The sequence below is a fragment of the Apodemus sylvaticus genome, chromosome 6, assembly GCF_947179515.1.
Source record: "Apodemus sylvaticus chromosome 6, mApoSyl1.1, whole genome shotgun sequence".
In the NCBI taxonomy this organism is placed as follows: domain Eukaryota; kingdom Metazoa; phylum Chordata; class Mammalia; order Rodentia; family Muridae; genus Apodemus; species Apodemus sylvaticus.
The window spans coordinates 128,169,865-128,182,680 of record NC_067477.1 but is presented as its reverse complement, the minus strand read 5'-3'; the positions used below and the strand labels follow the sequence as shown (position 1 = coordinate 128,182,680).

At 43.9% G+C, this 12,816-nt stretch overlaps 1 protein-coding gene across 1 annotated transcript in view; it reads right to left on the bottom strand.

The window, feature by feature from the left end:
• Positions 1 to 12,816, bottom strand: part of Arhgef33 (Rho guanine nucleotide exchange factor 33) — a 60,935-nt gene that overhangs the window by 32,830 nt on the left and 15,289 nt on the right. The window contains exons 7-10 of the mRNA XM_052186762.1: positions 7,483 to 7,647; positions 6,816 to 6,937; positions 5,042 to 5,202; positions 1,536 to 1,595 (exon numbers count right to left, since the gene is read on the bottom strand). Coding sequence (XP_052042722.1) covers positions 1,536 to 1,595; positions 5,042 to 5,202; positions 6,816 to 6,937; positions 7,483 to 7,647 — 508 coding nt within the window. The remainder of the gene's footprint in view (positions 1 to 1,535; positions 1,596 to 5,041; positions 5,203 to 6,815; positions 6,938 to 7,482; positions 7,648 to 12,816) is intronic.

Below are 12,816 nucleotides of genomic sequence, written 5' to 3'. Positions count from 1 at the left end.
GGTACCTCATCCTTGAAAGACTAAATATGTCAATTAAGGGTTAAAAGTGACCCAAACTGTACAGAGTCAGCTTTCTCTTTCTTTTTCTGGCCCATGTGTCCTCTAATCTGTTTTCATACATAGACTCCACAAAATGAGTAAGCTTTTAAAATTCCCAGCATGTTAGCACAGACCCGTAATATCAGCATTTGGGAGATGGCAGCAGGAAGATCAAGAATTCAATGTTATCATCCTTAGCTTCATAAAACGTTCAAGGCCAGCAAGGCTACATGAGATTGTGCCTAAATAGACTAGAGTGGACTAGGCTAGGCTAGGCTAGGCTAGTTATACCAACGCGCTAACCAAAAGTTAAAGCAGCACATTTGACTCCCTGTATCTGCTTGCTTCCGAGAGGGAAGGACACTAATGACCCCTGGTGGTGACAAGGGGTATTTCATTTGGTATTTAGTCCCTGTATCCTAGGATGCTACATTGGAAGAAGAGGAAAGAAGAACAGAGTGAAGATTAAATAATGCATAAATTCTGGCGAATTATCAATTAAGTAAATTTTGGATTAAACTGTAAAGTATGTGAGCAAGAAAAAATTTGCATTGGCGTATTCCCCTGTGAGACTTCAGCAAATGCTAGCTTATCAGTAATTGGGATGAGAAAGAGCTAAGAATGTTGATTTATTCTTCTAAAAATGCACCTGCTCTCCTCTCTCCTCTATTTAATGAGTCCCTGTGCCAGCCCGTGTGTAGGAACGTAAGTGAAAAGGATGATCACTCTTATCTGGCTTTATGATTTGATAGGAAGTGTCCTCTGAAAGGTCCGGGATGGAAGGCATGGCCCTTGACGCAAGCAACCGTAAGAACGGGAAGCGCTGGGTAATGGGGGCTCCACCTCTCTGGTGGATTAATCCAACAACAGATTCCATCTTTAAACAGAGAACTTGGAGACGGTAAAACTATGAAAGGCAGGGCATATTTGGGAGAAACTGGTCCCTGGGGATACGCCCTTGTCATGTGTGCCTTGTTCCCATCCCTTCCTATTCCTCGCTCTGCCTCCTGGAGGCCATGGAGTAAGCAGAACCTTCTACCACAGGCTTCCCATGATGCTCTGCTCAGCTGTCTGCAGCAATGGAGCAAGTTGGCCTTGGACTGAAACCTTTAAAACCAGGGACTAAAATAAATCTTTCCTTTAAGTGGTTTTTGTTTTTCAGGTCTTTGTCACAGTCAAGAAAGTGACTAACATGTCCGAGTCCTTTCCTGCTTGGCTTGGGCCTGGCTGAGTAGCACAGGGAAGGTGCCTAGACTATTTAGTTGTCTCAGCAGGCAAAGTTTTGCCTTGCAAGTCCAATAACCTGGGTGCAACTCCCAGAAACCCTAAATGTGGAATGTGAAGGGCAGCTTCGCCAGTTGTCCTCTGACCTCCACCCCTGAGCAGTAACACACGTATGTATGTGTGTGTGTGTGTGTGTGTGAGCACGTGCACACGCACACACACATTATACATGCACATAATAATAAAAACGTAAACCAAGAGGAGCCACTCACCAGGGCCCATCATTCCCTTCACATTGCCGTCTCCTACATGAACAGATCTTGACTCTTGGGCTGCAGAGAAAGGAAAACTTTATTTGGCACCCATTCTGCCAACAACGGATCAAGCACCTCCTATGACCTGAGAAAAGAACAGACTCGCAGATTTTACCATTTCATCACAGGTGAGAGAGACAGAGCAGGGCTTGATGCAGGATAGTGGGGCCAAAGCTAGTTTCTCAACTGTTAAAGATGGCCACTAGTGATATCTATTCAAATAAAGACTCCAATGGGTTTGATCCAGCACAGAAAGGGGTTGGCTCTCAGATGTTCAGAACAAGAATAAGTAGGGATTAAGAAGTACAATTGCATTTTAAAAATCTTCTTCAAGGCTTCTTAGGCTAGAAGAATGCAAGAGATTCCATAAAAAGGCATTTTCAAGGGCTGAAGAGACAGCTCAGGAGTTAAGAGCACTGTTGCTTCTGCAGAGGAAGGGGTTCCCTTCTCAGCACTGTGCACAGCCATCTAAAACTCCAGTTCCAGGGTATCCATCTCCCTCTTCTTACCCACATATGCACCAGGCACACATGTGTTACACATACACATGTGTCAGCAAAACATTAATACACATAAAATGAAACCAATAAGTCTGAAAGAGTATTATCTCATATCTTTAAATAACATTTCAAGCTTTTCAATTATAATGTATATGAGTGAAGCTTCACAACAGAGGACCTACATAACCAGGTTTTTTTAGAATGAAGGGTAGGGAAGACAGCTCCGAGGTTAAGAGTACACGCCACTCTCTCAGAGGACCCGAGTTCAATTCCCAGCACCCACACTGGGTGTGTTACAAATGCCTGTAACTGCAGATCCAGGAAGAACTGATGTCTCTGCTGCACTTTCAGATAAATACCCACACAGAAAATCTACATAGTTTAAAATAATTAAAAACAAAACTTTTTTTAAAAAAAGAAAGATGGTTAGCCATGGTAAATAGCATGCAAGATGGCTCTGCAGTTTTCCTCCCCCCAGGCTGTGACTGGTCCTGGGAGTGATGCTGGGTTTAGTGATTATCTTCTGAGAAATAGAATGAGGCAGGAAGGATGAGCTGCTTCTCCAAAGAGTAGGTTATGCAAAGCTACAGCTTTTGTTCTGAACATTCTGTTAGTCCACGTCCCCTGGGGGAAGTAGGTACCTGTGTGTGTGGGCCCACATCACAGGGACTGCCACACAGTGTGCATACTTCTGGAAGAAAAAGACCTCTGAGTACAGCCTTCACGTGGCATAGGAGGTTTGGCCAGCCTCAATAGCAACCTACCTCAGGAGAGACCTCAAGTAGGTGGTACCCAGGTCAACTGTGCACAGACTCCTGGCTCAGAGAAACCTAGGTAATGAATGTTTGCTGCTTGGAGCTCCTGAATTTGAGGTAACAGACAAGAGTCACACCATTGTGCCATTAAAAAAGGATAAACCAACATTTTTGAAGGTTTGATCCTTTAATTCTGAATTTTCATATGAACTACTGCCAGGTATACGAATGATGTCGTAGTAAAGGCCACATCCCAAACTTTACAGCAGCGTGGTACAAGCTATGACTATGTCTCTATCACAAGGCGGGAAAGAGAAGTTGCCGGTGAGCAGAACATTTAAATCCAGCAGGAGAGACAGCGCAGCCGAGGAACTTGCTCACTGCAATTGGTGGACAATTTGAACTGGATCTGAAATTCCTAATGGAAAGAGAGAACCCACAGTAAAAAGTGGCTAACCTCCATATGCGAGCTGTGGCACACACTCACTTGAAGTCACACACACACACACACAATACATACACACCCATACAAACTAACAATAACAAATAAAACATTTTAAATAAGTAAACGCATGTGGGCACTGCAATCATCTGGGTTAGTTGTTTCCAGTGGATTTAAAATAAAATCCCATGGACGTATTCCAGCTTAAGACGGCTGTCACCTGTTCTGTAATGATGCACAAATATGCTTTGTAAATCTAGTTTTTAAGAGTCTATCGTGGGGGCTGGAGAGATGGCTCAGCAGTTAAGAGCACGGACTGCTCTTCTGAAGGTCCCAAGGTCAAATCCCAGCAACCATATGGTGGCTCACAACCCATCCATAACAAGATCTGATGCCCTCTTCTGGAGTGTCTGAAGACAGCTTCAGTGTACTTACATATAATAAATAAATAAATCCTAAGAGCCTATCATGTGATTAAAGGCAGTGATGATGCATGCCTTTAATCCCAGTACTTGGGAGGCAGAGGCAGGCAGATTTCTGAGTTCAAGGCCAGCCTGGTCTACAGAATGAGTTCCAGGACAGCCAGGGCTATACAGAGAATCCCTGTCTTGGGGGGGCGGGAAGGTGTGAAGGCATCATGTGAATACACACAGCTTCCCAAGACCGGCTCCTGACCTGACATCTACCCTGAGCCTGTCTTGGGCTCTTCACCTTCATGGCCATCTTGATTCATCTTACTCTTCACAATGTACAGTAAAGATGAGAGGGCCACTGATGGGCCCCCCGTCCAGATGGATCAAGTCACTGTCCACAGACTGCACATACAGCTGCTAAAAGACGTGCTCATATGTGCAGGCAAACGGCCAATGGCCAAATAAGTCTGGACTCAGTAGTTCACCAAACGAACGCCACTCACCTTAGAATTTTACCTTCAGTTATTGATGACATGCTTACTGTGTATGCATCAGTAAAGCACATTCTTCCTGAGCTGTGAGAATGAGTACTAGAGAATGAATTTTTAGGTTGAACTATAAAAATCAGGACAGGGAATCAGCAACCCTGCCATTGAGCTGTTTACACTTGATTAAAAAATCATTGACACTACCTTTTGAGGACTTTCTATACATGACTAAAACAAGGAGGGGGAGGGAGAAAAGGAGAGGGAGAGAAAGAGAGAAAGAGAGAGAGATTCAAAGTACAGTAATTTCTACATTCATTTTTCTGTACATAGGTACTTTGTTGGACACTCTTGAGAATATAATGATGTAGCAAATTTTGTCTTATTTTGGTTTTTTTTTTCTGATTCGAACACAGGTCCAGAGTCACAATCTTTGACTTCTCCTTTGGTACTGCCAACATGACACCCTGCCACATCTGTACACTCAGGATGTGGTTGGCAACTGTCTCAGCTCACAGACAGCACCATCCGGGCTCTCAGAGAAACATGGGTGGCCAGTTACAGTACCAATAGATAACTATTTAGAGTGACTTTTTTGAAAATCCAGTTCTCTTATGGTTAGTATAATACTGAATGCACTAAATTATTTGTAATCTAATTGACACCTAGAAGCAGTGTCAAAATTAGTATTTTCCACAAAGAGAAAACAGTAAAATCTGGCAGTCTCTCAGGAACTGTAGGCAAAACAGCAACATTGTACTTTCTTCCGATGAGGAAAGAGGATGTGAGTTTGTTCCCACTTTTCCTCAAACCCTAGGGAATCAGGGAGAGAGATGTGTGGTCAAGCCCCCAAGATTTATGAGCTGTACCTTTTTCGTAGGTCTGAGAAGGCAACATGTTGGTGAAGTCTTCACTGGGGAGCCCAGACTCAGGGACATTGATGGAACGGAAGGGGCTTCCTTGTGTAGGCGCAGACCCAGGAGCAGATGCAGGCCCGGCCTGTGCGCCATGTTCTTCCTTTTGTGCTTTCCTAGCAAAGGAGATAATACAAAGGACTTTGGTTTTTAATCTGATTGATTAAGAAAGACTCAATTCAGAATAATACCAGAGAATGAATTTTTAGGTTGAACTCTATAAATCCCCCCCCTCTTTTTTTAATGTGCAGCCAAGGCACAAACAGGTTGAACTATATAAATTGCTATTTTTTAATAAGTTATAAATGGCTGAAGCCAAACAGTCTGTATGGTTCAACTTTATTCACCAACTTTTAAGTATCATAAATTACATCTAATTGTGATGTTTTCATTCTTATTTTTCTATTACTGGCTTCCCTGTCACCAGGATCTTTGATTTTATTTTGATTTTCATTTGTGACCCTGGGTCTCACTATGTAGCCATGGCTATCTCTGGGTCTCACTATGTAGCCCTGGATAGCCCCCTAGGCTTATAGTGTAGACCCCACCACATAGACCCTCCTGCCTCTGCCAGCTTCTGGGATTAAAAGCATGGCCACCATGCCTAGCTCTTATCAGGGTCTTTAAAGTTTGCAGTGTTGAGTATTTGCTTGGGATGATTTATATTCCCTTAACAACTCAACCTCAAAGTACCAACATTTTACTTGAAAAACATCACCATAACCTGTTTTCCAGGCTCAAACAACTATGATTCCCATAACATACCAATGAAGACTGCAACTCTTTACTGGTGAACATTGACTTGTTTCTACCTGTTTGAGGCACTGACTAATATTTTTCAACTACCCAAGTAAAATAACAGCAACACTGGAGAAACCGTGAAAAGTTTTAAAACAAAGGAAAATCACTGGTGTCCCACATTCTTAAAACAGCAAATACGCTCTTCCTAGTTATCAATTTACATGACTTTACATCTAAAATCAAACCATGTACACATTGCATATCATTTTAATTTCATTCCATATCATGTTAAATATATTTTCCCATGAAATGCTACCATCCATTTTTATACTAACCATTTTTCCATTTGCACATATGTTTGTATGTTTGCATGCATGTGAACACATATATGTAGATATGTATTCATGCATGTGGAGGCCTGGAGTTGAGATTGTAAATTATCCTCCATTATTCTTGTACCTGATGCCCTTGAGGCAGGGTCTTTCAATCAAACCCAAAGCTCACCAATATGATTAGTTCACTGGCTAGATTCCATCATGACATTTATGTGGGTTCTAAAGATCCAAGCTCTGTGCTTTTATGGATTTGTGGTGAGTGTGTTGGGATTTTTGTTTGTTTTGTTTTGTTGTTGTTGTTGGTGGTGGTGGTGGTGGTGTGTGTGTGTGTACATGCCCATTCACCTACAGAGGCCAGAAAAGAGTGTTGGATCCCCTGGAGTTGGAGTTCTTGGCATTTGTGAACCATACAGTGTGGTTCTGGGAACTGAAGTCTGCTTCTCTGCAAGAGCAGCCAGTATTCTTGACTATTAAGCCATCTCTCCAGTGCAGGATTAACCAGGAATGCTGCCTTCAACCCTTCCAGCGCAGGCTGCTCTTCCTGCTCAGGAGCCCACTCCTTACATGCTAACAGCTGGAAATTTCCTCAGGGCTTCTGGGGAAGAGCCATTGATTATGGGTTTGCCCTGAATGAACATTTTTAAGATACTCACTTGGCTTTAACCTTTCGAGATTCTCTTCTCTTCTCCTGCTGAAGCTGTTCGATTTTCTGCTGCATTTCTTCTTGTTTGGAAGTGATGGCCTGGATCATGGACATTGCATTGCTCAGCTCTTCCTACAATGCAATAATTGCTACATTGTTACATTACATTGTATATGAAGTAAGAGAACATAAAGGCAGGTCTCCCTACATTGCAGTAATTGCTACATTGTTATACTACATTGTATATGGCGTAAGAGAACATAAAGGCAGGTCTCCCTACAATGCAGAAATTGCTACATTGTTACACTACATTGTATATGGCATAAGAGAACAGAAAGGCAGGTCTCCCTACAATGCAGAAATTGCTACATTGTTACACTGGTACCTGGGGTAAGAGAACATAACAGCCAGTCTCCCTTAAGCCTTTACCTAGTTGCATACTTTTGAGTAAATGGGGAATGAGAGGCGAATATGCTTTCATTGTGGTCTCTAATTTCAACACAGAGCTCAGAAACTGCAAACCCAGCGAGCAAGCATGGGGTAGCTATTATTTCCTGATGACTAACAAATGACTCAGGGGGAACAGCCGCTATCCGCTATAAGAAAAGGCAAATTTCTTGCTTCTGGTGCTGAAACCAACATACTCTTTTCATCAGGGAAATAAAAGAGGCTCCCACCTTGAAGTAGTTTAGTGAATTCTTCATCTCGGTGACTTTCTCTTCCATGGAACATCTGCAGCTCTTGACCTTCTCTTCCAAAGCATATTCTCCATGTTGGATCCTTGTCAGCTCCTGCATTGCTTCTGTGAAGCCAGTTTTCAGTTCTGAGGCCAGGGCCTGCAGCTACACAATTTGGAAAGAGTGAACTTGGCTTGCTATAAGTTTTTATAAGTGGCACCAGTAGTGACCCCTTGACCTCTTCCTTTCTTTGAGAATACAAGTTCTTGAAAACTCTCATGGGCTCTGTTTACCCAAGCTGGAATCTTTAAGGTGACTCTGTCCCTATTCGTCCAGGGCAAAGGTAACCTATGCAGTGTGACAGAAACTTGACAGGTAACAACAGAACTGCAGTGGGTTCAGGTCACCATGCAGGCTGCCATTACTAAAGAGCCCTTGACACAAGAATAAGGTTGAAACTGGGAGGGGATGGCCTATGTCATAAATCCCAGCTTAGGAGGCAAAGGCAGGAGAATCTCAGACTTCAAGACCAGCCAGAGAGTCCCCAGACAGACAGACATGGCAGAGAGAGAGAGAGAGAGAGAGAGAGAGAGAGAGAGAGAGAGAGAGAGAGAGAGAGAGCTGCTTACTAGGAAACTAAAGCGTGTAAGTGTAAGTTAAGACAGTTCTGATCCTGCACTTGAATTCTGTGAAGAAGTGATGAGACACCGTCTCTAGAATATAAAGAAACTCTGTACTTTTCCCCTAAAGAAGTGAAAAATAAAAATAAGGGGGGCTGAAGAGCTGGCTTAGTGGTTAAGAGCACCAGATGATGCGCTAGAGGACTCCAGTTCAGTTCCCAGCACCCGTGCCAAGCGGCTCACAATCGTCTGTAATGCCAGCTCCAGGGGAGCCAATACCTTCTGACCTTCAAGGGCAGTTGCACACATGTGTGTACATACAATCACACAAACACATACATGCAAACAATCAAAATATTAAAAATAAATATTTTTAAATAGGAGAATAAATAAATGTTCTTTGAAATATTTGAATATTCTTTGAAATACTTTCTTTGAAAATAAAAAAGGTTTTGTCTTGTAGTTTCTTATGTTTTGACAGAAAAAGAAGTGATGGCGTTTTTCACAATGAGCTTTGCTCCATGCGTTGGTGGTGACAAGAACCATTTATCAGCAGTCAGCCAGGGCATGTGTGAAGCACTGGATGCACACCTGCTGCTTGGACACCATAAGAGGAGATGGTGATGGAGTCATGGGGTACAAATCCTAAGCTGTGGCAAACAAGGATGAAGAACGTAGGCAAACTGGTTAACCTCTGGGTAGCAGTGTGCTCATCTGTAGAATAATTACAATAATGACACCTCTTTCCCAGGACTGTCTGGAGGATGAAACTAGTGAATGTAAGTGAAGACACACACCCCCACCCCAAACACAGGCCTTGTACTGAGTGCTCCAAATTTTTAAATCCTTTCTTCTTCAAGTGATAAACCAAAAAGCTAAACACAAACAGAAGTATGGAGAAATGGAACACTTCTAAAGATCTGTTTTATTTATAGAGCAAATATCAGAGGCACTTCCACAGAGACTAAATTAAGATAATAGTAAGATGATCTTGTTGTCTTGATTTTATAATCTGATTAAGCATAGAACTCTTAGGCCCACATCTCTCTTCAAAACAGAAATATTGAGAAGGCTTATGTCTGGAGAGATGGCTCAGTAGTTGAAGCACTTGCTGCACTCGAGGAGCACAAGCTCGGCCGCCTGCACCCACTGCTCACAGCTGCCTGTAACTCCAGCTGCAGAGCTGAAGCCCTCTGCTGGCCTGCTTGGGCACTGTGCCCATGCACACAAATCCACACACAGACATATACATATAAACAGAATTTTAAAACAAGGGTATTTTAAAATGTCTACCAAGTAAGATAAAGTCCAGGCGCCTTGACAGTCCACATATGTGTCTCTACATATGTGAACTTCTAGACATTTCCAAAACCAACTCATCCAAATGATCCCATCCTGCTCTGCTCCCCTCCACTACAGCTTAGTGCCTGCCCTATATATACCACATCTGTCAGATACAGATGTTTGGCTTCTGCTGTTTTCACAAATGGTTTCTTCTAGGACTGGGAGTAGAGAGAAATAAGAGGAGCCAAAGCGATTGCTCTGCAGAGAATAAGCAGAGCCTGTGAAGCAGCCAGAGCAGGGGCCGGGGAGCAGCCAGAGCAGGGGCCGGGGAGGGGCCGGGGAGCAGCCAGAGCAGGGGCCGGGGAGCAGCCAGGGCAGGGGCCGGGGAGCAGCCAGGGCAGGGGCCGGGGAGCAGCACCAGCGACCCGCTCATCTCTCCAATCCTTCTCGTTGGTTTTGATTGCCCTCTGCACACATGATTCTGGGTAGTGAACACGCGCATGGGGAAGTCACGTGACAACACTGCGGAGTTGGTTCTCTCCCTTCACCTTTACTAGGTTCGAGATTTGAAACGAGGGCCACCAGGCATGGGCAGCAAATTCCCTTTCCCAACGAGCCATCTCACCAGCTCCTCATTCCAAGCATTTTAAATGAATCTTTGTGATGGCGAAGCAAAATCCGTGCAGATTTTACAACTGGAAGAAGGCAGTGTGGCTCTTATCACGGGGCCCTGAGATGCTCCTATTCCTGCCTTGGGGAGTGGGGAGGAGGGCAGAGAAGAAAAGGGAACACTCTCCGGGGGGGATGGGTGTTAGCACAGCTACCCAGGGTGGACATGTGATTTTCCCCAGAAGCCAAAAGACAACGACAGAGACAACAGGAAAGTCGAAAGAACTTTTCCTCATCTGGAGAACCCCAGTTCTCAAAAACTAAAATTTAGATACATTCTCTGATGACCATGTACAGGGATTCTGGGAATTGCGTAATTGTTTTTGGACTCTTGGCACATTTTCTCCCCACATGCCTGAATGAGACCTGTATCCTCTAAGCAGCGTCAGAACCCAGACCCCCAGGGAGGCACCACGTGAGCACAGCCACGTGCCTGAGGTGAGGAGTCACGTGTGAGACGTCTGGGCTCCTCAAGCCATCTTCAGCTGTAGGCAGATTGGTTTTGCATACCAACTTGACCGTGGTCATAAACCACTTGGAAAACTCAGTCTAAACGTGGTACCCTCTGCAGCCTTCCGATCGGACAGCCCACATTCCTGCCCTGCGGCTTAGAACCGAGTCTACCTTGTGCTCCAGCAAGCTGAACACATTCCTCATCTCATAAGCTGACCTAGAGAGGTCACCATCCCTCCATCCTGCCCCGCTCGAAGCAGGTTCAGACGAGACTTGAACTTCAGAGATTCCACAGAGGGCATCTTAGAAACCGGAGAGAGTGTAAGTTCTCCCTACTTACTGCTCTTGATTTCTGCTTCTCAATTTCTTTCTTTCTCGACTTCCTCTTCTCAATTTTTTTCTTTCTCGACTTCTTAACTCTTCACAAGATGATGCCAGTAGACATCTTCCTCTTTTTTTCCCATCAAACATCTCTTGAACCTCAAACTAAATGTTCATGAATTCCAATTTGTGTTTATCAAGGCCTTTCCATCTCTCTCCACCATATTACAAGGTTGGTAGCTGTGCCTTAGGAACATTGTAAACTCATCAATGTCAAGATTTGAGAAACTTCCACAAGATATGCATAATTCCTAAAATCCATGATGCTATATGAGCAAGATCCCAAATGTCCTGGGATTCCAAAGATACCAAAGGAATTGTTTTGCTTTTTGCTTTTAACCCAAACTGAAGAGGAAACCTGTTTTTTCAATCAACCTCTACTTTCCCAGTTTTAGGTCTCTGTATTGATCCTCAAAGACCCTGTGTTTAACCAGGCACTGTGACACATGCCTTTGATCCCAGCACTCAAGACAGAGGCAGGCCAGCCTAGTTTACAAAGTGAATTCCAGGACAACCAGGACTACACAGAGAAACCCTTTTTTTTTTTCTTTTTTTTCTTTTTTTTTAAAGATGCTGTGTTTAAAGCACAAACTAGGTTGAGTATTTTAATTCTGAGAGGAAATGTCTTAATCCACTCTTCTGTTGTTCCTGTAGAAGATAACCTAAGAGTCCTTCTCACAGGGCCTGCTGAAGGTGAGGTGAACCTGCTGTATAGAAACTTTTGTTACTGACCCCTACAGACCATTGACCTGGAAGAGCTAACTGCTCTGGTGTTGAGACTTTCCTCAGTGGCACTGAGGTCTAACAAGGTTGTAGAGATCCCAGACAACCCTCAGTGCCCTTTTTGACAATGAAACCTAGTACTACATACAAGATTAATTCCCATAGTTTGAGATAAGTGCTTATATTGTATCTCAGGCTAACCTAAAACTTGATGTAGCTCAGATTGGTCTTAAACTTGCTGGAATCCTCCTGTCTCTGTCTCAAGTAACAGACATGAGCCACCGTAGGATAACACCATGAACCCAGTCCGTAGTTATTGAATTAGAGGTCTTTTGGACACATAGCTTATTACTTTAAACTACCTTTGAGGCAAGTCAAGAAGACAGAAAATTATAGGGTGGGGAAAGGGCAGAGACCCCCTTACTGTAGAGTCTGTTTGAAGTCTATGGTCAACTGAGAAGTAGAACTTCCAGCATCATTACTGTCTGTTAGGAATTCCAGCATCATTGCCGGCTACTCCAAAGGTTATTGACACAGAGGTAACAAAGCAATAACCAAGGCTCAGACCTGGATATGTGTGACCTTGGGCGGAGCCTCACTCCTCTCAGATATTTTCTGGGAACTCACAAACAAAACTTTTAGCTTTCTTTTTAAACAGTGTGGTATACACACATATGTTTCTGTGCATGGGTACAGGGGCATATTGCCACGGTGCACGTCAGAGGACAAACTCAGACACCAGGCTCGTTTTCTATTTTGTGTGAGGCAGTCTTTCCTGCTGCTCCCCTGGATACAGTCTAGGGTATCTGGGCTACAGGGGATCCTCCCACCCCCTCCTCTGAACTCCCCATAGGAGCACTGCAATTATAGGTATGAGCCGTGCCTGGCTTTGGCACGGTTTCTGGGGTTCTAAATGCAGGTGCCCATGCTTTTGTGACTGGAGCATCCCACTGAGCAGTCTCCTCAGCCTCTGTGCTCTGCAGTTCTTCCTTAATCACCATCCTGTTGGGCGAACCTTGGGAAATAGCCTGTGAACTCATTTGAATTCTTTGACAACTCTCTGAAGAGAATAACTCCAGAAGTCACCACACCCTGTGTGGAAGCCTTGTAAAGACAGCAGAGAGTGGCTCTCTGAGAAGCCCACACCCATACTTTGGGGTTCACCATACTTTCTTCCTGAGCATGCCCCTCTTAACCCTTGTGC